The 27,429-nt window shown below is 41.8% G+C and overlaps 1 protein-coding gene and 1 long non-coding RNA gene across 4 annotated transcripts in view; one reads left to right on the plus strand and one right to left on the minus strand.

Annotated features, from left to right (window-relative positions):
• POLR3B (RNA polymerase III subunit B) overlaps positions 1–27,429 on the plus strand; it is a 105,537-nt gene that overhangs the window by 12,104 nt on the left and 66,004 nt on the right. For 2 of the 3 annotated variants that reach the window (XM_081822348.1, XM_081822347.1), the window contains exons 6-12: positions 951–1,051; positions 4,050–4,141; positions 6,129–6,246; positions 7,914–8,022; positions 15,849–15,971; positions 21,257–21,376; positions 23,072–23,206. In XM_081822348.1, the coding sequence (XP_081678474.1) occupies positions 951–1,051; positions 4,050–4,141; positions 6,129–6,246; positions 7,914–8,022; positions 15,849–15,971; positions 21,257–21,376; positions 23,072–23,206 (798 nt within the window). Of the gene's footprint in view, positions 1–950; positions 1,052–2,621; positions 2,775–4,049; positions 4,142–6,128; positions 6,247–7,913; positions 8,023–15,848; positions 15,972–21,256; positions 21,377–23,071; positions 23,207–27,429 lie in introns of those variants that run through there. The other variant, XM_081822349.1, reaches the window with a different exon arrangement.
• On the minus strand, positions 14,061–26,325 carry LOC145721897 (uncharacterized). Its single transcript, XR_014145903.1, has 2 exons — positions 26,251–26,325; positions 14,061–14,444 (listed from the first exon to the last, which is right to left on the minus strand). It is a non-coding gene; the product is annotated as an uncharacterized LOC145721897 (long non-coding RNA).

Below are 27,429 nucleotides of genomic sequence, written 5' to 3' on the forward strand. Positions count from 1 at the left end.
AGGATTTGAGCCCAGGCGGCAGGGTGCACACTCTGAACCTCCGTGCTACATCACCTTTGGTGTGGCCAGAAGACTGAGGCTCAATCTAATTAAATATAAAATAAGCAATTTTCACTCATCATTAATAGAGATATCTAATATTTTAAGATCCCAGGCACTGGGAAAGAAAGAAAAAGTTTAAATCTGTCTTTGGTTTAATTGAAGGCAGAGGATGCAGTACCATGAAATGCATGGTCGATGTTCAGAGAAATTCTCTTTTTAAGAATGCAAGCCACCTGATGACCATCAATAAAACAGGGAGGTCATCAAGATTTTGGTGGGGTTTGCTGTGTTTGATCATGGCTCAGGTAAGGGCATCATTTAGCGAGTCATCGCCTCACTAAAGCACACACCAGTAGTTTCTAAAATTCCCCAAATGATGCAGAAATTGTTAATAGGATGTGTTGAATGATTTGTGCTATAGGATACCGCTTGTGAAGGAACTTCGTGATAGAGTTAGTTTATTTGGAGAATAAAAGGAAGTATAGTTTAAATTTTTTAGTTTGTGTATGTGTATACTTTAGGTATTATACTGGCTGTTAACTTTTCGAATGAGGTAACCACATTGATTACTTTCCATGGACCCAATTTTCAAGGAACAATCTGATTGCTTTGAAGATGGGAGCAGACCGGGGATGGCATCGGGTAGCGAGAAGACAGTCAGTACCAGAGTTATTGTGTCGTTTCTGGGCTGGCCGGGGCAGAGATCCCCTGGGGGTGTCTGGGTCAGTGGCTGGCATCATTCCCCACATGGAGAAGGCAGGCTTGTCACTCCTGGGGCCCTTACGGCAGCACTTGGAACAGCTCAGTTCAGTGTGGACTATACTTCTGCCAGGAATGGAGCTCTTGGAGGCTTCAGGACCCTTTCTTTTCCAGGCAGGAGGAGCAGTGACTGTCTGGTTGTCTTTCAGTGCCGTTTGCGGGACATGACGTACTCTGCCCCCATCACAGTGGATATTGAATATACCCGAGGCAGCCAGAGGATCATCCGGAACGCCTTACCCATTGGCAGGTGGGAAATGATGTCCGAGTTGGAGCCACACTGCCTGCATTCTAGCCCTGTGGGTGACCTTGAGCAAGTACTACAGTCTCCTTTGCCCCATTTCCTCACCCGAAAAATGTGGGAAACAGTGCCTACTTCATGGGAGTCTTTCTGGGGACCCCGTGAGTCAGCCCAGGGAGCGCTCAGAGCAGTGGCCAGCACACCACGGTGGTGGTGCTGCTTTTTCATTGTGAAATCTTTTCTGTAAAGCTAAGGAAAATGCTACCATTTCCTCCTGAAATCCCAGCTATTAGGGAAACAGTAGGTAAGATAGCATTTCAGTGAACTCTCCTGGGCTAGTCTTCTTGGTGGATTCATGTGTATTTTAAGTTTGACTTTTCTTGGAAGTTGAACTGTTTCCAGTGTAGCGGTATTTAAGGGAGAAGTTACTTATTTGCCTGGAACAGGTTTGGAAATGATAGATCGCATCTGCTTGCATTGTTGCAGTCTGCTTTTCCTAGTTAGGAAAATACACTGACTCACCTGTCGAAATGGACAAAACCCACAATATTGTGAATCTGATAATGGCGTTGGACTTTAAACTTAGTGCAAACAGTTCCTGCCCAAGTGTTTTTACCCCTCCTTCAAAAGTGCTAAGAGCTTAATAAATACCCATTGGTTCAGTATGTATGCATCAGTTGCCTGTCACTTGTCCTGCACTATGCTGGGTGCTTGGGTCAGCGGAAGATGCTTAGACACAACTAAGTTGGCTGTGTTCATCCCCAGCTGCCAGGGAAGGCAGGCTGAAGTAACTGTGGTACCACTTGGTAAGTGCTATGATGGAGAGGTCCAGAGTAACGTGGAAACACACAGGTTTAACAGATCCTTCCCCTATAGTCTCCCAAAGGAGGGGGCTGTGTGTATCACTCCTGTCCTCACTCTTCAGTCAGGAAAATAAGTTGGGATAGATATTAGAATATTAATCTTCGTCTTAGCAGGACTGTTTATCAGTGTTCAGATCTTCTTTCTTTCTCACATATGGACCATAGTCGTGTCCAGTTAAATCTTGGATCATTAATAATTTCCCAGATTGAATATTGTGAAGGGCAGACTGGGAAGACAGGCGCAAAGCATCACTAGTACAATTTAGGGTTTACTTTCTGGTTAAGAGGAGGCAGGCAGGGCGTGCACGTAACCAGTATTTGGTGAATACCTGCTGTGCCAGACTCTGGGAGAGGTGATTGCATTTACTGCACTCATGCAAGTGACCTTTGTGGATCAGAGTGCTTGTGTGTACCATGCAGTAGCCACATTATACGTGACCTCATGTAAAGGTTGTGGGTTTGGGGGTTTTTTTGTTTTTGGTTTTTTTTTTGAGCGAAAAAGATTTAATCCAAGTAATATTCCTACTTGGTAACAAATCAAATAGTACATGAGAGCACTTGAGATACAAAGCAATAGCCTCCCCTGTTCCTCACCCCAGTCCCATTCTGATCTCATGACCATGTCTCTTATTCTGGTGGTTATTGCATCTATAACTTTATTCTTTTTTTTTTTTTTATTTGAGAGACAGAGAATGAGAGACAGAGAGCATGAGAGGGAGGAGGGTCAGAGGGAGAAGCAGACTCCCTGCCGAGCAGGGAGCCTGATGCGGGACTCGATCCCTGGACTCCAGGATCATGACCTGAGCCGAAGGCAGTCGCTTAACCGACTGAGCCACCCAGGCGCCCGCATCTGTAACTTTAAATGCTAGGTATATACCTCTATTTCTTGGTACATCAACTTTAGACACTATTTTTTAAAAACTCTGGATTTCCAGTTTTGTCTGAAAATCTCCTCATGTGGACCTCATTCTGGATGATGCCCTAACAGAACGCACCATTTAGGTGCTAGTTCTCTCTCCGCACTTTGCACTGCCCCCCCCCCACCTCGCCCATCCCTCCTTCATTGCAGGTGGGCCCCTGTCTGTCTAGTCATCCCTCCCTGTTTGGTAAGTGGCCTGTTCTTCTCTCTGGGTTTTAAATCTTCTCTTTGTCTTCGATGATTGTATCTTGACTATGGTGTGTTTTGAGGTGGCTTTCTTTTTATTTATTCTGTGTAGATATGATTGGATATGCGTGGATTAGATATGTGTGGGTTTATGGCTTTCCTACATTTTTGAAAGTCCACGGCCACCATCTTTTTGAATAGAACTCCTTGCCGGTTGTATTTTTTCCATCTAGAATCTGATTAGATGAATATGAGACCTTTTCACTCTGTCTTTTCCATGTCTCTTAAACTTTGTCATACATTCCTTCTCTTTGTCTTTCTGACATACAGTCTCAACAGTTTTTTCAGTTTTCTTTTACAGCTCAATAATTCTGTCTGCATCCAGGGGCAAATCTATTATTCAGCCTATTCATAGATTTTTAAATTAGTATTTTTCACATGTAGTTTTCCTTAGTTCTTAAAATTGCCTGGTAAGTCTTGATAGTCTCTGTTCCTCACACTTTGTTCATTGTGGTATTTCTTCATACTGAATGGCAGTCCCTTTGCTTACCATGGGTGAAGAGTTGCTGCAATTTCTGATTATTACCAAAGTCTGTCTGCAAAGTTTAAGGAAACAAACATTTGAGTTTTTATTCTCTGAACTAGAAGAGCCGTGTACCTAAGGAAGTGCTTCATTTCACTTGGCTCTTAATGTAACTGCCACTTGTCTGCCTGAGAGGGGCGCCTGGGTGGCTCAATCGTTAAGCGTCTGCCTTCGGCTCAGGTCGTGATCTCAGGGTCCTGGGATCGAGCCCTGCATCAGGCTCCGTGTTCGGCGGGAAGCCTGCCTCTCCCTCCCCCACTCCCCCTGCTTGTGTTCCCTCTCGCTGTGTCTCTCTCTGTCAAATAAATAAAATCTTTAAAAAATGAATAAAAATGTCCAAGAGGAATGCAGACCCCTTGGTGATGTGTACAGGGCACGTTTCCTCCTCTTTTCACCTCTTTTGCCAGTGACCATCTTTATATAATTCTTTTCTTTTTTTTTTTTTTCTTTCAACAGAATGCCCATAATGCTGCGTAGTTCAAACTGTGTTCTTACGGGGAAGACGCCAGCAGAATTTGCTAAACTGAACGAATGTCCTTTAGATCCAGGTATGTGTGATTCCTTAGATTTTCGCGCCCCCACCTCTTGCCCTTTTTGGGCCTTTCTTTTGCTCTTGCTATTGCTGTTGCTTTAATTCTCAAAAACAATACCAGCCTTTCCGCTTTATAATGAACTTGGATAAAACTGTTCACAGAACATGGGGCTCCTGGGTGGTGCAGTTAGGCCTCTGACTCTTGATTTCAGCTTCAGCTCAGGTCGTGATCTCCGGGTGATGAGATTGAGTCCTGCGTTGGGCTCTACCCTCAGCGAAGACTCTGCTTAAGATTGTCTCTCTCTCTCTCTCTCTACCCGCCTTCTGCCCCTGCCCAACTGGCTCACACCTGTGCACTCTCTAAGAGAAAAAAAAAAATTAAAAAGTTCACAGAATATCTAGAAATTTGGCTCCAACTTTATTCTTTTAGTCTCTATTTCTAAAAGATGTACTGTTTCCTCTCTTATTTAGGGTTTAAAACTTTAACACTCCAAGATGTGATTTATTGTTATGTTTTGTCAGACTTTTCTCTGTCTCTTTGCTCACTGGTTTCTTTTGCTATGCTTAGAAACTCAAGAATAATCTTACAAAGCTACTTGTTTAGCTGGTCACAAGAAATTCAAGTAGCTCACTTCAGGCTGTTTGTTTTTTTTTAAAGATTTATTTATTTGACAGAGAGATACAGCGAGAGAGGGAACACAAGCAGGGGGAGTGGGAGAGGGAGAAGCAGGCTTCCCGCTGAGCAGCGAGCCCGATGTGGGGCTCAATCCCAGGACCCTGGGACCACGACCTGAGCCGAAGGCAGACGCTTAACGACTGAGCCACCCAGGTGACTTCAGGCTGTTTTAAATGTAGTAAAGGGGCAAAACCCAAAAGTCTTTCATTTAAATTTTTAAAAATTTTATCTCTGTACCTAGTTCCAGGCAGTTTATTTTGTAAAGATTCAATTAATTTGTAGTTGTTTTCATCTATTCCTCTAAAGTTGCATTGATAGAGAATCACAGAAGGTTTTGGAAAGAGGTTCACAAAGGACATGACTTTGTTAGACTGTAACAAAATGTTACGTAAGTCAAATATATTGCTTGTTCTTGTTTATATTGTAAAAGTAAAATGAAGTCTCACTTTACCTTATTCTGAATTGTGTGCAAAAAAAGGTTATATGATAATATTTAAGGGTTTTGTTCAGTATGGCATACTTAGGAAACTTAATCCTAGTCTACCATCGTCCCTGATTTGTTAGAAAACTTAGGGCAATTTTGAGTTTATATTGAAGATTGTTGGTTATTTCTATGCTTAAGAAATTTGAAGACTGGGCGCCTAGGTGGCTTAGTTGGTTGAGCGACTGCCTTCGGCTCAGCTCATGATCCTGGAGTCCCTGGATCGAGTCCCGCATCGGGCTCCCTGCTCGGCGAGGAGCCTGCTTCTCCCTCTGACCCTCTCCCCTCTCATGTACTCTCTCTCTCTCTCATTCTCGTTCTCTCAAATAAATAAATAAATCTTTAAAAAGGGGCGCCTGGGTGGCTCAGTTGGTTGGGCGACTGCCTTTGGCTCAGGTCATGATCCTGGAGTCCTGGGATCGAGTCCCGCATCGGGCTCCCTGCTCGGCGGGGAGTCTGCTTCTCCCTCTGACCCTCCCCCCTCTCATGTGCTCTCTCTCATTCTCTCTCTCTCAAAATAAATAAATAAAATCTTTAAAAAAAAAAAAGAAATTTGAAGACTAATTTAACATTTTTCTCATTTGCCTCTTGTGTGTGTCAGGTGCTGGTCATACGTACACCAGTAAGATCTGTTCCCTGGAAGTTTAGTTTCTTGTGGCTCATTTGTATAAAATCATGTGCTGTCATCAGTTCATGAAACAGTATCAGCAAACTCCTTCTAACTGAGTGTTGGTCAGCACCGTGGAGCAATGGAAGAGAGGTCTCTACATCAGGAGGTCACTGTCATTACTAAGTCACGCTGTCAGAAGAACAGGCGGTGAACCTTTTCTTGCTTCCTTTGGGCAGGTGGCTACTTCATTGTCAAAGGAGTAGAAAAAGTTATTCTTATCCAAGAGCAGCTGTCTAAGAACAGGATCATCGTGGAGGCTGACAGGAAAGGGGCGGTTGGTGCTTCGGTTACCAGGTACGGAAAGCAGAGATGGTGTTAAGAAACACTGATAATTCCATTAATATCAGATGACTGTCTTTCAGTACAGAGGTAGCCAGTTATTTCTGATAGCAGGCAGCAAAATATTAATCTGTTTAACGAATCAGTTTATTGTGTAACACTGGAAGCATAGAGTATTGATCTACAATTTTTAGCAATGAAAGTGTGAGACATTGGTTGAAAGGCCACTAGTTGTTTTATTCAAGTTGAATTTTGTTGCATTAAAGGAATGTTGAAAAAAAAAAAATGAAACCACTCCTTACTTTTTCATGTTTGTTTTTAGGCTTTGAGCATTTTGCATAATGTATTCCTACATTGATATGATCAGAGATTATTTTTTACTCAATATTTAATGAATTCTGTCATGGACTTAATGTCTAGTTGTTAGTTTTCTTGACCAGCCTCTTTCACAGTATACTCATTTTTCTCCAACAGCATCTCTTGTCTCCTGTAATTTCTTTTCTCTGATTTATTATCATACATAATTTGAAATTTGTAAATTAATAAGTTCTAGGAATAAGACAATCGTAGAATAATGAAGATATCAATATGAGTAGAGTTTGTCTTCTGACAACCTGTAATAAACTGTACAACTCAGACTTCTTAAATTTTTCTTTCTGATGGGGGGGGGTAGGCAGCTAACAATAACGGCCGTTTATTGAGCAGTTACTAGGAGCCAGGTGGTATATCAGGTACTCTGCCTTATTTGGCACCTCAGCCCTTCAAGATAAGTGGTGTTATCTCTGTTTCACTGCTGAGTAACAGGCCATGCGCTCAAGGTCCTACTGATCAGAAGAGGTGGCCAGCGTTTGGACCCAGAGCTAATAATTCTGTGACTCCTGTCTTCCTACTGTACACAACTTTCAGAGCCAGGGAATTGGGCTTTGAATCCCAGAGTAGTAGTTCGGTAGTTACGAGGCACTTGGATGAGCAGTTACACATCTTGTCCAAGCACTGGTTTCCTCCTGTGTGATCTGGAGACACTGCTTCAGAGAAGCATTAGTGTGCAGGCGATCGGAGCCGGTATAAGACCACGTAGCAGAGGGCACGTGGTGCCTAGAGGTGGTCAGTGTGTGTTCCCGTTGGGGCTGGCTACGCCTGGAAATGTTTTTACATCTATTAGGAACTTCGTAGCTGATGACGTACCAATAAAAGGAGATTCTGTAGTTTCTTTTGGCTTCACTGTATAGTAAGAGTGTAGATGTGTTTTATTGGGTTATTAATTTAAACACAGTGTATAAATTCATTTCTTCATCATTTTTTCATTATGGTGTAGACTCATTGTGAGGTTTCTCTTTTGAAGTGCATAAAATTGATCATGAATATACCTGACACCGAATCAAAGCAATTCAGGTGGAATCAAAGTGAAGTAGGTCAAAATAAATCAGTGAGTGTCACTCATTCACCCACAAAATTTCCACCGTATTCTCAAAGCTAAAGAAACGTGTGTCGTGTTTTTAAATATTCATGGAAGTGGCAGGGAAGCTAGGAAAAGAGTTGGGCACCTTTAAAAGGTATTTGTTAGGAAGGACCTTACTGATCATTGATTGCTGACCCTTATTGATTGATGATCATTGCTGTTGCATGCTACTGGCCTGAAACCAAGCGGGGACGCAGTTTAACCAACTTGTGTTTCCCTGTAGCTCCACCCATGAGAAAAAAAGCAGAACCAATATGGCTGTGAAACAGGGACGATTTTATTTGAGGCATAACACTTTGTCAGAAGATATTCCCATTGTCATCATATTTAAGGTAAGGCTGCAGGTACCTACTGAAAATTATAAGAAGTCTTCTCTGCTTTATTTTCATATGTCATTAGAAATTTGGAGGATAAGGATCTCTAGGAATAGATAGATGTGTGGCATACATAGGTTGTCAGGTATGTAATATATTTTAAATTGAAAGCTACTAAAATCAGGGTTCACGTGTTTTCAGAAATACTATTTTTTAACAGTTATGCAATAAAAAATCCTAAGGTACAAAAAAATATACAGTGAGAAATAAGCCTTCCACTCACCAGGATCTGACCACATAGTTATCCTACCCAAGAACCCCACTGCTCCTGGTTTCTGGTGCATCTTCCTAAAGATAGCCTGTGCCAGGGCGCCTGGGTGGCTCAGTCGTTAAGCGTCTGCCTTCGGCTCAGGTCGTGATCCCAGGGTCCTGGGATCGAGCCCCACATCGGGCTCCCTGCACCGTGGGGAAGCCTGCTTCTCCCTCTCCTACTCCCCCTGCTTGTGTTCCCTCTCTCGCTATGTCTCTCTCTGTCAAATAAATAAATAAAATCTTTAAAAAAAAAAAAAAAAGTCTGTGCCTGTACAAGCACATGAGTCTCTATAGCAGGTTTTATTCTGTTCTGTGTTTTACTTACATACATTGCACACCATTCTGCACTCGGCTTGTTTTCTGTAACTTTCATCTTGGAGATCGTGTTATATTGTTAGTTCATACAGAGCTACCACGTTCTTTTTGACGAACTGTCCCATTATGGGTGTACTATAGTTAATCGTTCCTCCATTGGGGGTAGACACGTCTCTTGCTGTTACAGAACTGCTGTAATATCTATCACATTACACAGGGGCAAGGGTATCTGTAGGCATATTAAATTCCTAGGAGTAGAATTTTCCAGGTCAAAGAACATGAACCAAGTTTGTTATTTTTTATGGACTTCGGGAGTCTGGTGTGTTTCTACATAAACATGAATCTTTAAAACTGGTTTTTTCTTTCAGCTTGCTTGTAAACTGGTGACTTAGAACCCAAAAGACATTTTCCCATTGAAATTATGTTTAAATGGTTCAGTCTTCTTAGATAATTGCATAGTGGCTCACCTAACCTGCTCTGAGACTTAAAGGTTACACATGTTTTAGGAACACTTAAATTGTAGTATTAGTCATTGAGCAAAATTTTAAAATAGCATTATATGATACAGTGGATCCTCAGTATTTGTGAATTCTGTATTTGCCAGTTCTCCTACTTGCTAAAATTTATTTGTGACACTGAGATCATCACTTGTGGTGGTTTTGCTGTTATTCATGGACCTGCGCAGGCTCAGAGCAGGGAAAAATTTGAGTCCTCAAACTCTGCGTTCCCAGCTAAGGTCGAAGAAGGCCACACTCTGCCTTCATGTTTCTGCCGTCATGCTGTTAACAGGTGCCCTTTCTGCGATCTGCGTAGGGCCATGTTCTTTCACATTTTTGTGCTTTTTGGCGGGATTTTGCTGTGTAAAATGGCCCCCACGCCGAGGCTGAAGTGCTGGCTAGGGTTTCTAAGTGCGGGAAGGCAGTGATGTGCCTTTTGGAGAATATACGTGTGTCAGAAAAGCTCCGTTCAAGCATGAGTTACACTGCTGTTGTCCGTGAGTTCATCACATAAGGCGTCTGTAAGCAGAAACACAACATCAAGCAAGGTTCTGTATGGATGGGTTGAAGGAAATGTAACCAGAGGCCCACAGGACATTGTTCTCCTGTGCAGGGTTTGTGGCAACTCTGGAGAACACAACTGAGGATGCCCACACCCGACTTTGTATGGGCCAGGAGTGAATCTTGCCGACGAGACTGACTGAACAAAGAGCTCAGTTTATTTGGGTCAGTACTGAAGAGAGTGGGGACTTGGGACAATGTTAGAGGTTAACACTCTTTTCTCATTTAGTTTCTCTTCAGAGTTAAATATTCCTGCTCAGCGGTTGTTAGGATCGTTGAAGCATCTGGGGTGGAGGTAACGAAGGTGGTTAGAAAGGAAAGACATTTGGGTATACGCATCAGAGGAGTAAAAGAGAAGGACTTGAACTTGTCCTGTAGGAGTTGTGACCTGGCGACAGGACAGGAGTGGGGGAGACAGGCCTCTTTGTGTCAGGCTAGTGTTGGGGCCAGGAAGGGGGGTTCTGGGTTATTCATAGGTAGTGAGTGGATGTTGACCAGTCGGGTTCTTTAACTCAGGAAATAACTGCATTCTGAATGCAATTACACGAAGAAGATTGTAGATTTTTTTTTTTTTTTTTAAGATTATTTATTTATTTGAGAGAGAGCGCAACACAGGGGATGCGGCCTTGATACCAGGACCCTGGGGTCATGACGTGAGCCAAAGTCAGACACTTAACTGACAGAGCCATGCAGGTGTCCCTGTAGGAGATTTTTTTCATGTTTAGTGCAACTTAATATACTTTTAAGTTCTCTAAATGAGATGTTGTCATTTTCTTTTTAGGATGATGAAGATGATCATAATAGCAGTACCATTTATATTGGCAGGGGGATGGGGAGCTGGAGGGAATTCTTAAATGTACTTTTTATTATCTCCCTTCAGGGTTTATATTTTTAAATCACAGAAGTAACTTTGGCTTTTCTTGTTGGGATCCCACAGGCCCCAATGCAGTGCCTTTAGAGTTGTTTTGCAGATAGAGAATTTTATCTAACTGTGTAAAATTACATCTCCAGTAGAGGGCAGTGTGTTCCCATGCATCCAAAAGACTTCCATGGATGTTTTAGAGGCTTAAAGAAGTTTAGGACTGCTTTCCTTAGACCAGAAATTATAAATTAATTACAGTGCACATAGTCTTACATCACTCACGTGGAAAATACATCACTAGACACATGGACACGTTAAGATCAGAAAACCTCTATCAAATACTTTTTCGGCTAGGTAACAAAATTTTGATGAGACAGTTTCTTCTGTCAAATTTAACATTATGTTGCATATGTACACATGTGTTTATAGCCAGCTTAAATCCTTTTTAGAATGGGGCTATAAATTAACAATATGCACTTTTATATAACCTGTAATTGAGATTTCAGATTTCTCCTTTTCTGATTATAAGACAGTCCTTGAATTGTACAAATTTAGAAAGCCACTGAAAAGTAGAACTACATTTTTGGACCTGTTTTTTCCAGACCCTTTTTGCTTTGGTAATATGCACATTGATATTTTTTTTTCCCCCACTGAACGGTGAATTGTGAATAGCTTTCCATATCTATAAATACGGATCTTCATCATCATTTTTAGCAGGTGTCATCCAGGAATTACCTGTGGTTGGTGTAATCTGTTTAACCAATTTCCTGTAGGGGGACATTTAGGTGTCCTTTTCCCCCCAAGTTTTCACTCTGATATACACAACCCTGGATCTTCTTCTGCATACATATTTGTGCATATTGCTGAATATTTTGTGAGACTTAATTCCTGGGAGTGGAATTAGACGTTTTTTAAAAAACTTGGGCGTGTTGCCTAAATTTTCTCATGAAACCTAACCATTGCATGCTGGTCAGCAGTGTATAAGAATGAAAACAACTATTTGAATTTTTTCAGTTTAAATAAACAAAGTACATTGGTCACAGTCCCGTTTTGTAGTCTCCTGCTAGAGGGATGTTTTAATAGCCCGATGGAATCTTGTCTGACAACTTCTGTGAAGACTTTTCCATCTGGGGAGCAGCACAGAATATGGGAGCTCTTATTAGCATCAGGCAGATCTAGGCCAAATTCCAGTTTCTCCACTTGTTAGCTGTGTGACCTCAGGCAGATTTCCCAGTCTCCCTCCATCTCGGATAACTCCCCTGTAAAGTGAAAATTTTCACCTGAGAGGGTTGTCCTGAAGAGCAAAGGAAGAGATAGTGTATTTTTTGAAAAGTGGACGGCCTAGAAGGAAGATACTCTTTCTTTTGCCTTCGCTCTGCCTCCACATTCAGTGTCAGGAGCTGGGGAAAATAAACTGGGGGAACCAGGAAAGTCACATCATTTCTCTTTTTGTGTTGTGTGGCCCTAACACAGACCTTGACAGTCATTAGGACTTGATGGTTGTTGATTGTAACCAACAATTGGCTAAAAGTGACAGAAGCAGCAGGGTTTCCAGGTTCCATGCTGGGTCTGAATATGACGGCTAAAGCTTTTTAAGACCTAGATCAGCCTTATTTATGGACTTGAATCACTACAAAGGTTCTCTTGCCCATGAATCTTACCCACTTTACATTTTGTATTCCCAAGTATTCAGCAGATGCTCTGTGATGGCCTCTGTAGTCTGAAAGTTTTTACAGAAAAGAAGATCAGATTTCAAGGGAGCTGGGCATTGTTCCTCGGAAATGAACTTACATTGAAATTTTTGATCTTTAAAGAGAAAAAATTGCAGAGTTAAAGAGGGCCATCACAGTTCTTTTATTATTTGCTAAGACTACTTTTAGTCATAATAGATTGATTCTTGTCTGAAGAAAGATTAGATTTCTGAATATTAGGTATTTTAAGAACTTACTCCCTTTACCCCCCTCACACAGTATATTTCAGCATATCACCGCCAGTGGGCATGTTCTTCTCTTCTCTCATTAGTATTCTGTCTTTAAAAGTCACACTTGTAGTCACACTTAGTGGGTATCCAAAGAGAAGACTTCGTGCCGCTTCTTAAAGAGCGTATGCCCTTATTTTTGTTCTGTCTTAGTGCTGATGGCCAGACTGGGTGACCTTCTGCTGAAAGGTATTATCTCTGCTGTTTCTTCATAAGGTTATTCTATAGCATTTGTTTCTGACTTATTAGTTAGGGGAAATGATTTCAGATATCTGGAGGACAAAGAGTTCCATATAAAGCTAGTCTTCAGATGTCTAAATTATGTCTGTAAAGCAAAATGGTTGGGCATTTTGCTGTCGTTTCCATAGCAATATGTCATTTATTTGTAGCTGTGACTTCCCAAGGCTAAATAGTCATAAAATCAGTTTGGTCTTTGGAGCTAGAGCGCTTTTGATGATAACCTGACTGAGTTATCACCCTGTAGTTCAGTGACCCGATATAGGAGGAGTTTAGTCCTTGTAGAGCAGAGCTTTGCCACTGATCATTCTTTCTGCACATATGGTGTCATTTACCATGTACTTGGCATATCTTTGCTTCATGGCTTAGAAATATTTGGAAGGCCTAAGCAGTCTGTTTAGATCCATGTTAGAACACTTGAAAATTTTATGCAGTTATAAAATTACTGCTCAGATCCAGCTTCGAGACAACTTGAAGCAGTAATCCATATGTCAAATGAGGAAGGACTTTTTCACTGCTATTAAACACCAAATATATATAGTCTTTTTCACTTGGAAATTGCTGAACTAAAAATTAATTATTAAAATATTCCAGGTGGCTTCGGTTCAGATTTAGAGGTTGATCTGCCTCAAGAAAGGGGGCTGATCGGGAAAGCTACTTCCCGTTCAGCTCCAGTATTTCCTTTCTGTTGCAGTGAGACCTTCTCCTGCTATATCGTTTTGCATGCTCGGATTGGCATCTGCCCCATGTAGATCTCTTTTAGTGTTTGCACTTTCTCCCTGAGGAGGGAAGCGTGTTGCTTACAAAGATTTATTATCAATCATTTGAGAGAAGGGTGACTAGATTCTACTGCAAATTACTTGCCTTGGTGGTGTTTTTCGTGTATTTTGATTCCGTTGAAACCCATATAACACTCTTTTGGGAGATTGACAGGCAAAAATTAATTTATATTATAATTAGCTTTTCACAGAGAAATATTCTCTTCTTGCTGGCTTGCAGGCCAAGGAGAAAATGTAGACGGGCCTACATACATGCCATCACTGTCAGAGTAGATGCACTACTGTCAAGGGATAATCTAGGGCTTTTTTCTTCATTTGTTTAAAAATTAGAACTGATAATTTTTTTAGGATTGCTCTCTTTTAATCCGTGAAATGCTGAGTGTTTTAGTGAACTTTAAATTTTTAATTATATTTTTAATATTTTTAAATAGTGGAGTTTGTCTAGTGTCCATTTGAACAAATGCATCATATCAAATTAGAGATAAAAAGATGAAAATTAAAGTATAGAAAAGAGATTTGTGTTGTGAGAGCATCTTTATTTGTTTACTAAATACAGTTTTGAACAAAACAAGTTCTACATTTACGAATTTTTGTTAAGTTCAACTAGCAAATTTAATTCCAAAAGTTGGTCTGTTATCTGTGCTGTGTAACAAATTATAGCATAGTTTCTGTTGGTCAGAGATGTGGAAGTTGCTTGGCTGGGTGGTTCTGGCTCAGGGTCTTTGATGAGTCAAGATGTCAGCCAGCACCGAAGTCACCTGAAGGCAGGACTGGAGCACGACGGGGTCTGCTTCTATCGCGGCTCCCCCACAATGGCATTTGGCTCCTCACCATCGGACCTTTCCATAGGCTGCGTGAGTGTCTTCAGGGCATGGCCACTAGCTTCCTGCAGAGGAGCTCTGTAAGAGAAAGAGCAAGCGGGAGGCTGGAGCTATTCATAATCAGGACTCCACAGTTGTACTCTGTGGCTTGCACCTTTTTTCTATAGAAGTGAGTCATTAAGCTTAGCCTACACTCTAGAGGAGGAGAATTAGTCTTTACCTTTTGAAGAGAGTGTCAGAGAATTGTTGAATGTTTTTTAAACCACCACAGTTGGCCTAAAGGGGACATAGCAGATATTTACCTTCCCCCCCCCGCCCCCAAAAGTTTCAAAACTTTCAGTCAGTTTACGTCTGATCCTGAAGTATTCAAATCGAATTTCTGGATCACAGATTACTCAAATTCAAATGTAGAATTGTAGAATTTTGTATCCTCTTGTTCCCAGAAAGGAAGAAACAGAGGTGGACAAGGTGGTTCGACAATAGTGGTTGTGAGGCCTGTCACTGACCTTGTTTTAGCACAGACACCTCAGATCCCTCGACTTCGAGAGGTGCCCTTTTCCACCGTACTCTGGCTTATGTTCTTGGTGTTCCTCCCTCTCCCTCGTGTGTGGAGAAGTGGGCACCAGAGCATCGAAGCGTAGCTAGACAGTTATCCCCGGGTTCCATTTTCTCTGCATAGCTGAAGGAAGAATTTTAATGCAAACATAACTTTTCCCGTAACTTCTAAGAAACAGATTCTTTCTCTGCCAAGAGAGGTTTAGTGAGATTATGCTCTATTTCTTGATATGGCAGAATTCCAGGCAAATGTGTGAAGGAGTGAGCCATAGTGCCATATGGAATCTACAAAGACCTGCGTTGCCGGCTGCCACCTTGAAACACTTAAGATAAGTGGGTTTCTTAAACCTCCTAAGTGTGTTTTTAGTTTTTTTTAAAAAAATCCCTTCTTAAAAACTGCATAAAGTAGCTTGGTATCTCTGGAATAGTGAGGTAAAACATCCTTTAGGAAAAATTCTTCAGGCCTAAATGTGAATGAGTTGACAATTCTCAGAAAAATTAGTCTTGCGACAAAACTAATTGGAGTTGTGTTTATTTTCAGCAATGCTTATTTTCTGATTTACTAGTCTTTGGCTGTTTTGTTTTAATTTTTCAGTTTGCTTTTGTAGCTGTGACCAGTGTCTCCGCTGTACCTTCCTACCTCCTTTTTCACGATGACACTCACAGGATATTTAAACATTTTAGAAGATTGCACACATGCAAAAAAGTGCTTGAGAATGTTTGTTTTCCTCTTCCCAATCAAAATTTCTGTTTCAGGTTCTTCTGCAGCTTGGGCTGGGGCTGCCAATGCCAGATGGCACCGTTTCTGAGAAAAGAGCTAGCTTTTGCTTAGAAGTAATACCCACAAACAATGCCAAATTAGCATAAGCAAATGTCAGTGCGTTAACACAAAGCCAACACTCTTTCTATCTTTTCTTTCCTTCCTAGGCCATGGGTGTTGAGAGTGACCAGGAAATTGTACAGATGATTGGAACAGAGGAGCACGTGATGGCTGCATTTGGACCCAGTTTGGAAGAGTGCCAGAAAGCTCAGATTTTCACACAGATGCAGGTGTGTCTTTTCATGTCGTCCTTTGCTGTGAAAGGGAATTGGAGATTTAGTGCTGCTCATGCATAAAGCATCGATGCAGTGACTTCTTGGGGTGTAGGTGTGGGAGGAGTTGGGGAGTTGGGAGGAACAGTAGAGAAGCTTCTTTGACTTGTGTTTTAGGAATTGGAGGAAGGAGTTTGTCTTGATAAATTATCGGCCTATGGTGTCTAACTTAGAAGGGGGATATGTGTCCAAGAGGCTTTTGTTCTAATATAATAGCAAGTACTCTTTTTTCACTTATTCGCCTGAGTGATATATGTTTTTTTTTTGGGGGGTTTTTTTTTTTTTTTTTAAGATTTATTTATTAGAGAGAGTGAGTACGCGCCCAGCAAGCACACAGCAGGAGGGGCAGAGGGAGAGAGAATCCCAAGCAGACTCCGCACTGAGTGCAGAGCCTGATGTGGGGCTCCCTCTCACGACCCTGAGATCATGGCCTGAGCTGAAACCAACAGTCACTTAACCTACTGCGCCACCCAGTTGCCCCAATATATGTTTTTGAACAACAGCAAGTCTAGTGTAGATTTCTTTTCCTGCATTTCTCCTCAATTTCTCTTTTTATTCCCTACTTCCGGTTGCTTTCAGTGTTCAGTTGTATGTGGTCTCAGCCCCTTTTTCTGAATTCCCAGTGTCATCAGCAAGAAAAGCCAGGCTCGGGCGCCTGGGTGGCTCAGTTGGTTGGGCGACTGCCTCCGGCTCAGGTCATGATCCTGGAGTCCTGGGATCAAGTCCCGCATCGGGCTCCCTGCTTGGCAGGGAGTCTGCTTCTCCCTCTGACCCTCCCCCCTCTCATGTGCTCTCTCTCTCAGGTAAATAAATAAAATCTTTACAAAAAAAAAAAAAGAAAAGAAAAGCCAGGCTCAGAAACCCTTTACCAGAACAGAGCCTTCGTCAACCTGCTAAAGAACTCCTAGCTGGAACTTGGGCATTTTAGGACAAGATTAGTTCCCCACTGTCATATATATGCTAAACATAACAAAAATAATAAATAATAATAAAAATAATTGTACTTCCTGCCCTTGTGACAGGGAGCTCTCACAGCCACACTTCAGATGCTTAGTCCCACATTCGTAAAGTACTTTGCTAAGTATCAGTCAGTGGCGGCCTCATAGCCATCCTGGGAGGTAGGGAGTCCTGCTGGAGAAGCACCACAGACAGTTCTTACTTACCCATGTGTACACTGTCTAGTCTGTGGGTTACTTACAACGAGGTATAAATTCCAGGCTGCTTTTTTCTTGTTACTCAGGATGCTTATAGAGTTAGCATTTTCCCACTTACATCTGTTAGTGTATGATCTGAAAATCACACCACTATTGATATTTTCATGGACTGAGCCAGACAGACATTTAAAGTTAATCATCCTATGTAAGTGTATATAATTCCAAAGCACAAATCAGTAGGGATTATTCTTATCCCTGCCTCCTTCTTTTGATGCAGCTGAGTAAGAGTCAACTCAAGTTCTTGGGCAGGGCAACATCAGGAGAAGTTGGGATTTAGGAGCTTCTATTTTTGGTCTTTATTGAAAATGAAATATTTAGGGAGCATGAGTCTTTGTTACGAACTGGAATTATATTGTCCAAGGGTTCTAAGAACATGAAGAGGAAATATAAAGAAATACCCAGGAGTTGGCTCAATTTGGGGAGATACACTCTCTCCTTTAAAGCCGTGTAATGCTCGGGAAGAGCAGTTTACCTTCATGATCCCTCAGTGGATTCAGTGAGATCCATTTTTCCTTTTATAACAAACAGCATCATTGTTGCTCAGATAGCTCTATAACCCTAGCATTGTAAAGCTGGGTGAGCAGGGCTAAATAGTGGGTTACAAATCATTTATTTCTCCTAAATAGGTGCTGACAGAAAATGTTAGCTAACTGAATGAGAGAAGTTCAGTTCAGGATGGGAGTATGCAAACGGGGGTGTAAGATTGACATCGCTCATACTGTATGCTGGATTAGAGCACAGATTAATAATTTGCAACTAAGAAGAGGCTTTCGAGGCATGGGTAATCCAAAATGGTTGATAAGTGGAACATAACGAGTTCGGGCAATGTGGATATTGTATGTTTTTCTAAGTGAGCTTGCTTTATCCGGTACTGGTCCCTACTTACTGCTAGGTCGCTGCGGCAAGGATTGGCACATCTGAGTTTATCTTACGCTCTAGAGGACACTAAATGGAGAGGATCCTAGGTCTGATGTCCCGATCTTACCACAGAGGAGTTCCATTCCTTTCCCGGCCCTGAGCTAGTCATCAGGAATCAAAGAAAAAGATGACGCAACATCTAGTAGAAGTGACATACCTGTAAATAGTTAAAATATAGTGTGGTCTGAAGCGGAATGAAAGCACTTAGTTCTTTCTACGTAGGGAATTCACAAAGCAGAGAAAAAGGAGTGGGGTGAGGAAGTGACACCTGAACTAGGTTTTGAATCACAGAAATTTCCCAGGCACATAATCATGGACAGGAATTCCAAGATAAAGAATCAGGAATCCCAGACCTTTCTTCTGAGTAACTGAAAGCCAGTTTAAAAAAAAAAAAAATGCATTCATTGTTGTTAGAAAATTGTCCTCTTCTTTAAAAACTTTTTATCGTGGATAAACTTCAACATACACAAAGTATACAGAAGAGTATTATGAACCCTCCTGTGCCCATCACCCAGCTTCAATAATTACCAACACTCTGCCATTTTTGTTTCATCTAAATCTCCACCTACTCCTCACACCCACTATTTGATTAGTTTTTAATACTTCATTTTTTAGGTAGAATTTATGTGTGCTGAAATGTACAAATGTACATAATTTTGCAGAAGATGTAGAATATTTTTCCATTACCCCGGGAAGTTCCCTCATGTCCCTTCTTAGTCCTTTTCACCTCCCTCCTCTGATTTTCTTCCCTGCTGTTCTGATTTTTCACTACAGGTTAATGTTGCCTATTTTAGAACTTTATGGAATTGTGAAGAATATACTCTTTTTGCGTCCAGTTTCTTCTGCTGAGTGTACCGGGTGATATTTTATGTCATTTGTCCATTATTGCTGAGTAGTATTCCATTGTATGACTGTGCCACAGTTTATCTTTTCCTGTTGATGGACATTTCGTTTTTTCACTCTGGGTCTTATGAATAAAGTTACTATAAACATTCCTGTACAAGTCTTTGCCTGAACAGGTCAGCATGTCTCTTGGATAAATACCTACAAATAGGATTGCTGGATCAAAGAGCAGTTGTGTACGTAACTTTTATAACTGCTAAACCTTTTCCCAAAGTAATTGTATCATTTTGCAGTCCGTTCTCCCCTCCCCCCCCCCCCCCCCCGCCGCCCCTCAGTGTGTGAGAGTTCTGATTGCTTCATGTCCTCACTGACATTTGGTCTTGGTCCGTCTTTTCAACTTTAGCCATTCTACTAGGTATTGGGTGGTGTCTATACTGCTTTGGTTTTAATATGTATTTCCCTGATGACTAATGATGTTGGACACTTTTCGTGGACTCACTAGTGACTTTGTGCATTAAGTATCCAAATCTTTTGCTTGTTTTCCTCACTGAGTTGTCTTTTTATTTTTTTTATTATTTTTTTTAAAGATTTTATTTATTTATTTGACAGAGAGAGACACAGCGAGAGGGAACACAAGCAGGGGGAGTGGGAGAGGGAGAAGCAGGCTTCCCGCCGAGCAGGGAGCCCGACGCGGGGCTCGATCCCAGGACCCTGGGATCATGACCTGAGCCAAAGGCAGACACTTCACCAAGTGAGCCACCCAGGCTCCCTGAGTTGTCTTTTTAGTACTGAATTTCAGAGTCCCCTTTTTAAAAAAAGTATCCTGGATATAATTCCCTTGTCAGATTTATTATTGTAACTATTTTCACTCTGTCCATTGCTTCCCTATTCATTATTGTAACTGTGTCTTTTGATGAGTAGTTTTAATTTTGATTAAATCTAATTATCAAGAGGTTTTTGTTGTTTATCTTATGGTTATCAATTTCTGTGTCCTGTGTAAAGAAATTTCACCTACCCTAAGGGCAAGAATATATTCTGTTTTTTTTCTAGAAGCTTTATAGTTTTAGTTTCTATATTTATGTCTAAAATCCACTTAAACTAATTTTTGTTATTTGGTGTGAGGTAGGGGTCAAAGTTAATTTTTTACTTTGTAGATATTTAGATGTAGATATTTCAACATTTGTTGAAAAGATTTTCCCCTGCCTGTTTAATTGCTTTAGCACTTTTGTCAAAAATCCTCGGACCATAAAAGCATGGGTTTATTTCTGGACATATTTTGTTCCATTGATCTGTCTGCCCTTATGCCATTCTCACACTGTCTTGATTACCATAGCTTTCTAATCAAAAGCATGTAGTATAAATCCTCCAACTTTACTCTTTCGAGAGTGTTTCAGCTATTCTAGGTCTTTTGCATTTGCATGTCAATTTTAGAATCAATCGATTTTTTTTTTTTTTAATCTTTCTTTTTAAAGATTTTATTTGTCAGAGAGAAAGAGAGAGCGCACACAAGCAGGGGGAACGGGCAGGCAGGGGGAGAAGCAGGCTCCCTGCGGAGTAGGGAGCCCAGTGTGGGGCTCGATCCCAGGACCCTGGGATCATGACCTGAGCTGAAGGCAGACGTTTAACTGACTGAGCCACCCAGGCATCCCTTATTTTTGTTTTTTAAAAAACCTGCCAGGAGTATTAATTTCCAGGAACAATTACGATGTGTCTATTGGTCAGTTTGGAGAGAATTTTAACAGTAAGCCATTTAATACTATTAAAGCTTCCAGTCCATGAAAACAGCGTAACCCTTGATTTACTTAGGTTTTATTTTCCCTCAGTGGTGCTCTGCAGCTTTCAGGATAGAGGTCTTCACATGGGGTGATTCCTTTTTGAGGGGAAAAAAGTACAGCTCCAGAATATTAACTGTGGACTGTGGTTCTCTCTGGGTGGAGGGTTGGTGGCTTCATATACATCATGTGTATATATATATGTGTGTGTATATACACATCTTTTCACTTGCATATTCTAAATTTCCTACAGTGATCATGTATCAATTTTGTAGTAAGAAAGCAAATTATAAAAAGGGAACTAGTTTAAGGGACAGCATATAATGCTACTTTGTTATTGATTCAAGACGAATGTTGATTTTTGACTAAGCCTCATGCAGCATTCTCTGTAGCTAGGACCCTCATCTTTTTGTTTATAGTGTTTTGTGTGGATTGGTGTTTAATAAATTCCCTCCGATGGGTGTCATTCAAACATCATGATATTCTGTTTTTATAGGCATTAAAATATATAGGGAACAAAGTAAGGAGGCAAAGGATGTGGGGAGGTGGACCAAAGAAGACAAAGATAGAAGAGGCAAGAGAGCTCCTGGCTTCTACCATCCTGACGCACGTGCCGGTGAGTAGCATCTGTGCAGGTGAGAACTGTGGTCCTCCGGGGCCCGTCTGCTGAAGAACTCTGAGTGCAGGTTTACGTTATTTAGTTCCATAAGAAAAGAGAGAGACCCTAAAAAGACTGGGCTGCCCCCTGGAAATCACCTTCTGTTACCAGTAGTTTATTTGAACTTCGGGAATGTTAGCCATATGCTCTCATTAGCACCATGTTTATTTTCTCGTGGGTCTTGCTTCAACCTAAAATCAGTTTCCTGTATTCAGACATGTATGAGTGCTGCTACTCGATTTCATGGTTTTGAAGGACAGAGATGGTGTTAGATGTTTTTAAATGAAACAAGCTTACAGTGCCCTGCTCATATACTCTCTTTTATTGTAAAATACGTGACATAAAATTTACCATGTTTAAGGGTACGGTTCTGTGGCCTCGAGCACATTCTCACTGTTGTGCTACTGTTACCACCATAGATACTTTTTAAAATCCTGGGTGGTTCACCTCTTAGACCTTGAATTTTAGAGGTCACATCGTCCAGCCTCCTTTACTTGCAGTGAAGATGCTCGGGTCCAGACAAGCTGGATGGTTTGTCTTGTCCCCCAGCTGGTTACTGGTCAGAGAGAGAGCTAGAATCCATCTTCTCACCCTTGATATAGTGGACCCTCGAATAACACGGGTTTGAACTCCATCGGCCGCCCACTTATAAATGTGTTGTTTTTTTCTTTAAGTATAGTACAGCACTGCAAATGTATTTTATGATTTTCTTAATGAAATTTTCTTTTTTGTATGTTACTTTATTATAAGAAAATAGTATATAACAATCAAAGTATGTGTTAATTTACTGTTTATGTTCTCAGTAAGGCTTCTGGTCAACAGTAGGCTAGTAGTAATTAAGTTTTGGCAGAGTTAAAAGTTATACACAGATTTTTGAATGTGTGAGGGGTCAGTGCCCCTAACCCGTGTTGTTCAAAGGTCAATTGTATTTACTTCTTATTCATTTATCATTAAATAGAGGTTGGTCATGTTGGCATGTGGGGTGTGGGCAAGAGTAGTCATTCCTCTTTAATATAATGTTACTCTTTTTCTAAGTGATAGAATTATTTGTTAGACAATCTTGCTAACCAAATAGTTTGGTTTATAATGAGTTACCACGTGTATTTTTCATGAATGATCTAATTCAGGGGTTACATACTCTACCTTCAGGAGTTGATCATAAAGGAAAGTCAAGGGCTCTGTGGAAGTGGACAGTGACCACCTAAACACAGGAATTTCTTACTTTAAAACATCTTGCTGGCTAAAAAACATACAGATCTCTGATTCTGCCCTTGGGCTGCCAGTTGTAGGTGTTTTGAGCTAATTCAAAGAATTAGAAAATTTTTAATAGGAAACCTGGGACTCGACGGAATTTTAAACTCCTCTGGATGACTGGAAAGACCATTTAAAAGTCAAAAGCAAGAGTGAGTGTCTCTGGCTCTCCAGTGCCTTTCCAAGCAGCCCTCTGTCCCCAGCAGAGTGTCCTGGCCTTCTGCCCTGGTGCCTGGGGACCCAGAGAAAGGAAGTGGCAAGTACAAGTTCGCAGACCGGCCCAAGGAGGGTTGGCGGGCGCCACCTCTTCGGAGGAGTGACATGACATGTACAGGGAAGGAAGGAGTTGGTAGTGGTTAACATGCATTGTCTCCGAAATTTTTTCTAACTCCTGAATTACAGGTTAAAGAATTCAATTTCCGAGCGAAGTGTATCTACACTGCTGTGATGGTGCGAAGAGTAATTCTGGCCCAAGGAGATAATAAAGTGGATGACCGAGACTACTATGGTAACAAGCGATTGGAGTTGGCAGGACAGGTGATTGAATTACTTTATGTCAGCAGGCCTGAGCTTCAGGTGTGGGGTTCAAGGTTTTCCAAAGCATGCACGCTTCCTCGGAATCCCAATATTAAATAAAAGGGGAGCCTCCCTGCCTACCTTTCCTTCCCCTGCAACTCCTCTGTGGAATTACGGAAGTTTGATGGCTCTATAGAACCAAGTGTAGCTCTTGAGCAGGGCTCCCAGGATCCCTGGTAATCCTGCATCAGTGCACCTTTCCAGCCTTGCCTCTGGCCAGGCAGGCGACTTCCACCTTCCCAAGCACACCAGGATGCTCTTTCGTCCTCCCTGCCTTCGAGTTAGTGGTCCCTGCCTCGTCTCCCTCTTCCCTCCCCCTAGTGAGGAGCTCCTGCCCATTCTTCATTCTTGGAGTCACCCTCTCTGAAACCTTCTGTGAACCCCAGGAGAAGTTAGTTGCTCTGTCTTCCAAATGCCAGTGGCACTTGGTTCAGGTCTTTATTTACATGCTGAAGTATACATGATTCTTCACCTGCAAGCTTCTTCTCCGCCCCCCCCGCCCCTTAGACAGTAAGCTCATTGAGGACAGGAATCACTGAGATTCATCTCTCGAATCCCCATGTAAAGCTACTAGGCACCAGAGGATGCGTCAGTGAGTGACACTCTGTGAGGCACCTGCTTTCAAACGTGCATTTTGGTAGGAGAGAGAGACAGTGAACAAGTGAACAGGAAAGAAATGAGATAATAGGAAACAGTCTTACGTGTTTAAAGAAAACCCCAAACAGGCTAATGTTGAGAGCTGGGGTGTTGGCGGAGGGAAGGGATGTTACTTTGTCAGGATGATCAGGAAAGATCTCTTTGAAAAAAGTATGTATTTTAAGCTGAGCGCTCAGACATTCCCGCCTAGACTTGAATGAGAAGAAGTCCGTCTCTCGCAGCCTTGGAAACTGCATTCCGGCAAGAGACCCTTGCAAGGGCGTCCATCCCCGCACAGTTCCGGCCTGGGGAGCTGGAGGAGGATCGCTGAGCTGGACGGCGTGAGGTGTGGGGATGAGGAGGACGTTGGAGAACGAGCGCGTGGGCCATGGAAGGGGGTTTGGATTGAGTTTTCCATGCTGTGGAAAACCATTGAAGAGTTTTAACCAGGGAGGTGACAGGATCTGATTGTCAGTTTAGCAAGATCAGATTTGGAGACGAACAGGCCCGGAAGGGACCCAGTTAGGAGGCTGTGGCAGTATTCCAGATGGCAGATGACACATACTACAACTACAATTTAAAAACTAGGATCAAAAAATGATAGCAGTTTTAGATTTTAGAAAAGGGTTACTGTCTGGACTACTGGAGAAGTTCTGTGTGGTTAGTGGTCGGTGCTAGCGGGTGGTTTTTCCGCCACCTTCAGATTGACCTCTGTTCAGGGTATTATGGTATCCCCACCACCATCAATCCCAATCTTTACAGTTTCTTAATTGGAAAAAACCATGCTGTTAAATGAGGCCGTTAAAAAAATGTTGATTGTTTAGAGGAATAAGGAATGGAGTCAGGAGAGGAGAGACTATCCTGTTGCTTAAAAAATTAGAATTAAAAAGAGGGTTCCCATGTGCAAGAAAACATTGCTTTATAAACAATGTAAAGACATAAAAGGCATTGTGTTGGCAAAAATGTGTAAAAACAATAGCTGCTAATTTCACACCCCATGGGACGAGGGAGTATAAATGTGCTTCAGCTTTAGATAACAGCGCTGCCTCCACTGGCCAAGTGGGTTCACAGAGCTTTCCCTCAGTCTCTCTGCCACCAGAGGGCTGGCAGGCCGGCCGCCAGTAGAGGTGTGAGCAAAACCTACCGATTTCAGGCTTAATCTTTTCACCTACCTTTTCTTTTTCGGTAATGTGTTCGTTATTTGCTGAGCATTACTCTATTCTTTGTCTGCGAATTTTTTGTTTCTAATGCAGCTTGCTTTGTATGGGTGAGATATGGAACGGCACCAAAAATCCGGCACCCAGGAAAGCCAGGGATTTTCACCCTGTGACAAAAGACTGCCGTCTTGACTTCAGAGATTGCCTAATCCCAGCTGTTCTGATAATGTAATTAAGGCTGCCTAATGTCTTTAATTTTGCAACCAGTTTGTGTGAAAAGGAGAATTTGGCACTCTGAAGGCTTAACACTAAATAGCAATCTCAAGGCACCTAATTAGAATTCTCTGACATTAAGCTAATTGGTGAAACTGTATTTCAGCAGCTTAACTTCTTTATTAATTTTTTTTAGCATTTTCATTGCAAATCAATTGATGAGCTGTCAGCATTTTTTTTTCCCCTTAAATATAATTTGCTCTTTAGTGTTCCTGTCGTAAGAAGGCTGGAAGGCCTCGTACCAGCAAGGAAAGGTGTTGAATATTATCACCAGCGCTTCATCTCTTTTAATCATTTTACTCTTGACCTAAATAATGTGGCTTATGGTGCAGCGTGGCCCTGTAGTCTCTCACTGCCCTGTGAACTGGAGAACGGAATTTCTCTTAAACTGAAAATCTAGAGGTGGAGAAAGAAATCTAATGAAGCAGTCGTTCTGTTGAGCGTGCCCTTGTGTTTTACTTGTTTAGGATGAGGTGCGTTTCCTTGTGTTTGAAGCAGGGGGCCACAACGAATTCAGCTGGAGTCCAAAAATCTCTGTCATACTTTGAGACACAAAAGTCTAAGTGTAAGGGGCTAATTGAAATGGAGCCGGGCTTCTGTGGTTTAGGTGAAGGGCACTTGCTTCTATCCAGGACACTTACTCAAGTCCCCTTTTGCCAGTTTGCACAGGAAGTTGCTGCAGTGGGGGCATCTTCATCCCACTCACCCCTCCGCCCCTGCTTCCATTCCCACATCCTTCCTTCCCATGAGTGAAGCTGCTGGGTCTGAGTGGGAGAAGGGATTAAGCTCTCTGAGGAGGAAGTTTTCTTTTTTAGAACACTTCTGACATGGTACATGCAAGTCGAGGATCCTGGCTTTCCTCTCTGCAAAGCTGATTTTAGTAGAAAAGTGGAAGGACATGCCTAACTTAAAATCACATACCACTTTGGAAATTCTTACTTCAGTAGTAAGGTGCTCGAGGAGAAGACTCTTTGGCTTTCAGTATCTTCTTCCTTGTGAGGCCAAAAACTACCTACGGGTTATAAACATTGAAGAATATAGTCAGTATGGAACTTGGAAAATCTTTAGCTTACCTGGTTTCACTGAGTTTCAGAATTCCCTTGTAAGTACACAGTGTATATGTCTCACCCCTGTGATATTACTTTAATGCTTTATTAGGTAACTTACATTACAGATATGTCAAGCTTTTTTCTTCCTCTTTTAAAGGGAAAAAAATGCCTACAAAGGGGAAAAAAAATGAATTAATTTTACAGAGGAACTTAAGTACTTGTAATATCCATTATATTTGAGTATTGAAGAAGTGTACCTGCTATTTATTAGTAGTCAGCCACCTCTTTGGTTTCAAGAACTTTTTATAAACGGTGTTCTGGTTGTCTGTTGCTGCGTTGCATGCTATCCCCAAACAACCACCGTTAAAACATTCTTAACTCACAGTTTTGTGGGTCAGGAGTTCAGGCAGGATTTGGCTGTTTGATTCTTCTGTTTCACATGGTGTTGATGGACGTCAGTTGGTAGTGTTCCGCTAACGGGTGTGGGGAGGGCTGGAAGGCTCTTGGCTAGGACCTGACCTGTCCAGTGCTGTGCCATCGGGTGGCTCCGGGCTCCGCACGAATGCTTCCCATGAATGAGACAGAACCCATCTGGCCTTAATGACCTAATTATTTATCAGCTTTATTTCTACTGTATTGGAAGAAGCAGTTACAACCTCCACCCAGACTTGGGCCACACCTCAGGGGTCAGTCAGAGATTTGGGCTAAGTTTACACACATAATTTGGGGGTTTTCTCCCGTAGCTCAGATCTTTTTCATCTGGGTCTTCGAACCAGTAAGATTGTGGGTCTCTGTCCGAGGTTTAGCTTCTCAACGTAGCTTGGACCCTTCTTACCAATGTGGCCTCCCCTTAATTGAAAAGCCTTAAAAACAGGAAATGCACCCAGTGCCAGTCACTTCTGAGAAACGTTGGCTTTCTTCCAGTTTCTGCCTGCTTTTGGACAATCTCCGGTGACTTCAGGTAGTTTTAATAGTTTGTCCGGAGTTTATAACTATTGGTGAGTCCATCTGATAGGAGCTACTCTACCAATTCTGGAAACAGAACCATCCTTGTCTGTTTTTAGGACTT

Source organism: Leptonychotes weddellii, chromosome 5 (assembly GCF_054177405.1).
Source record: "Leptonychotes weddellii isolate Sample4059 chromosome 5, ASM5417740v2, whole genome shotgun sequence".
NCBI classification, from domain to species: domain Eukaryota; kingdom Metazoa; phylum Chordata; class Mammalia; order Carnivora; family Phocidae; genus Leptonychotes; species Leptonychotes weddellii.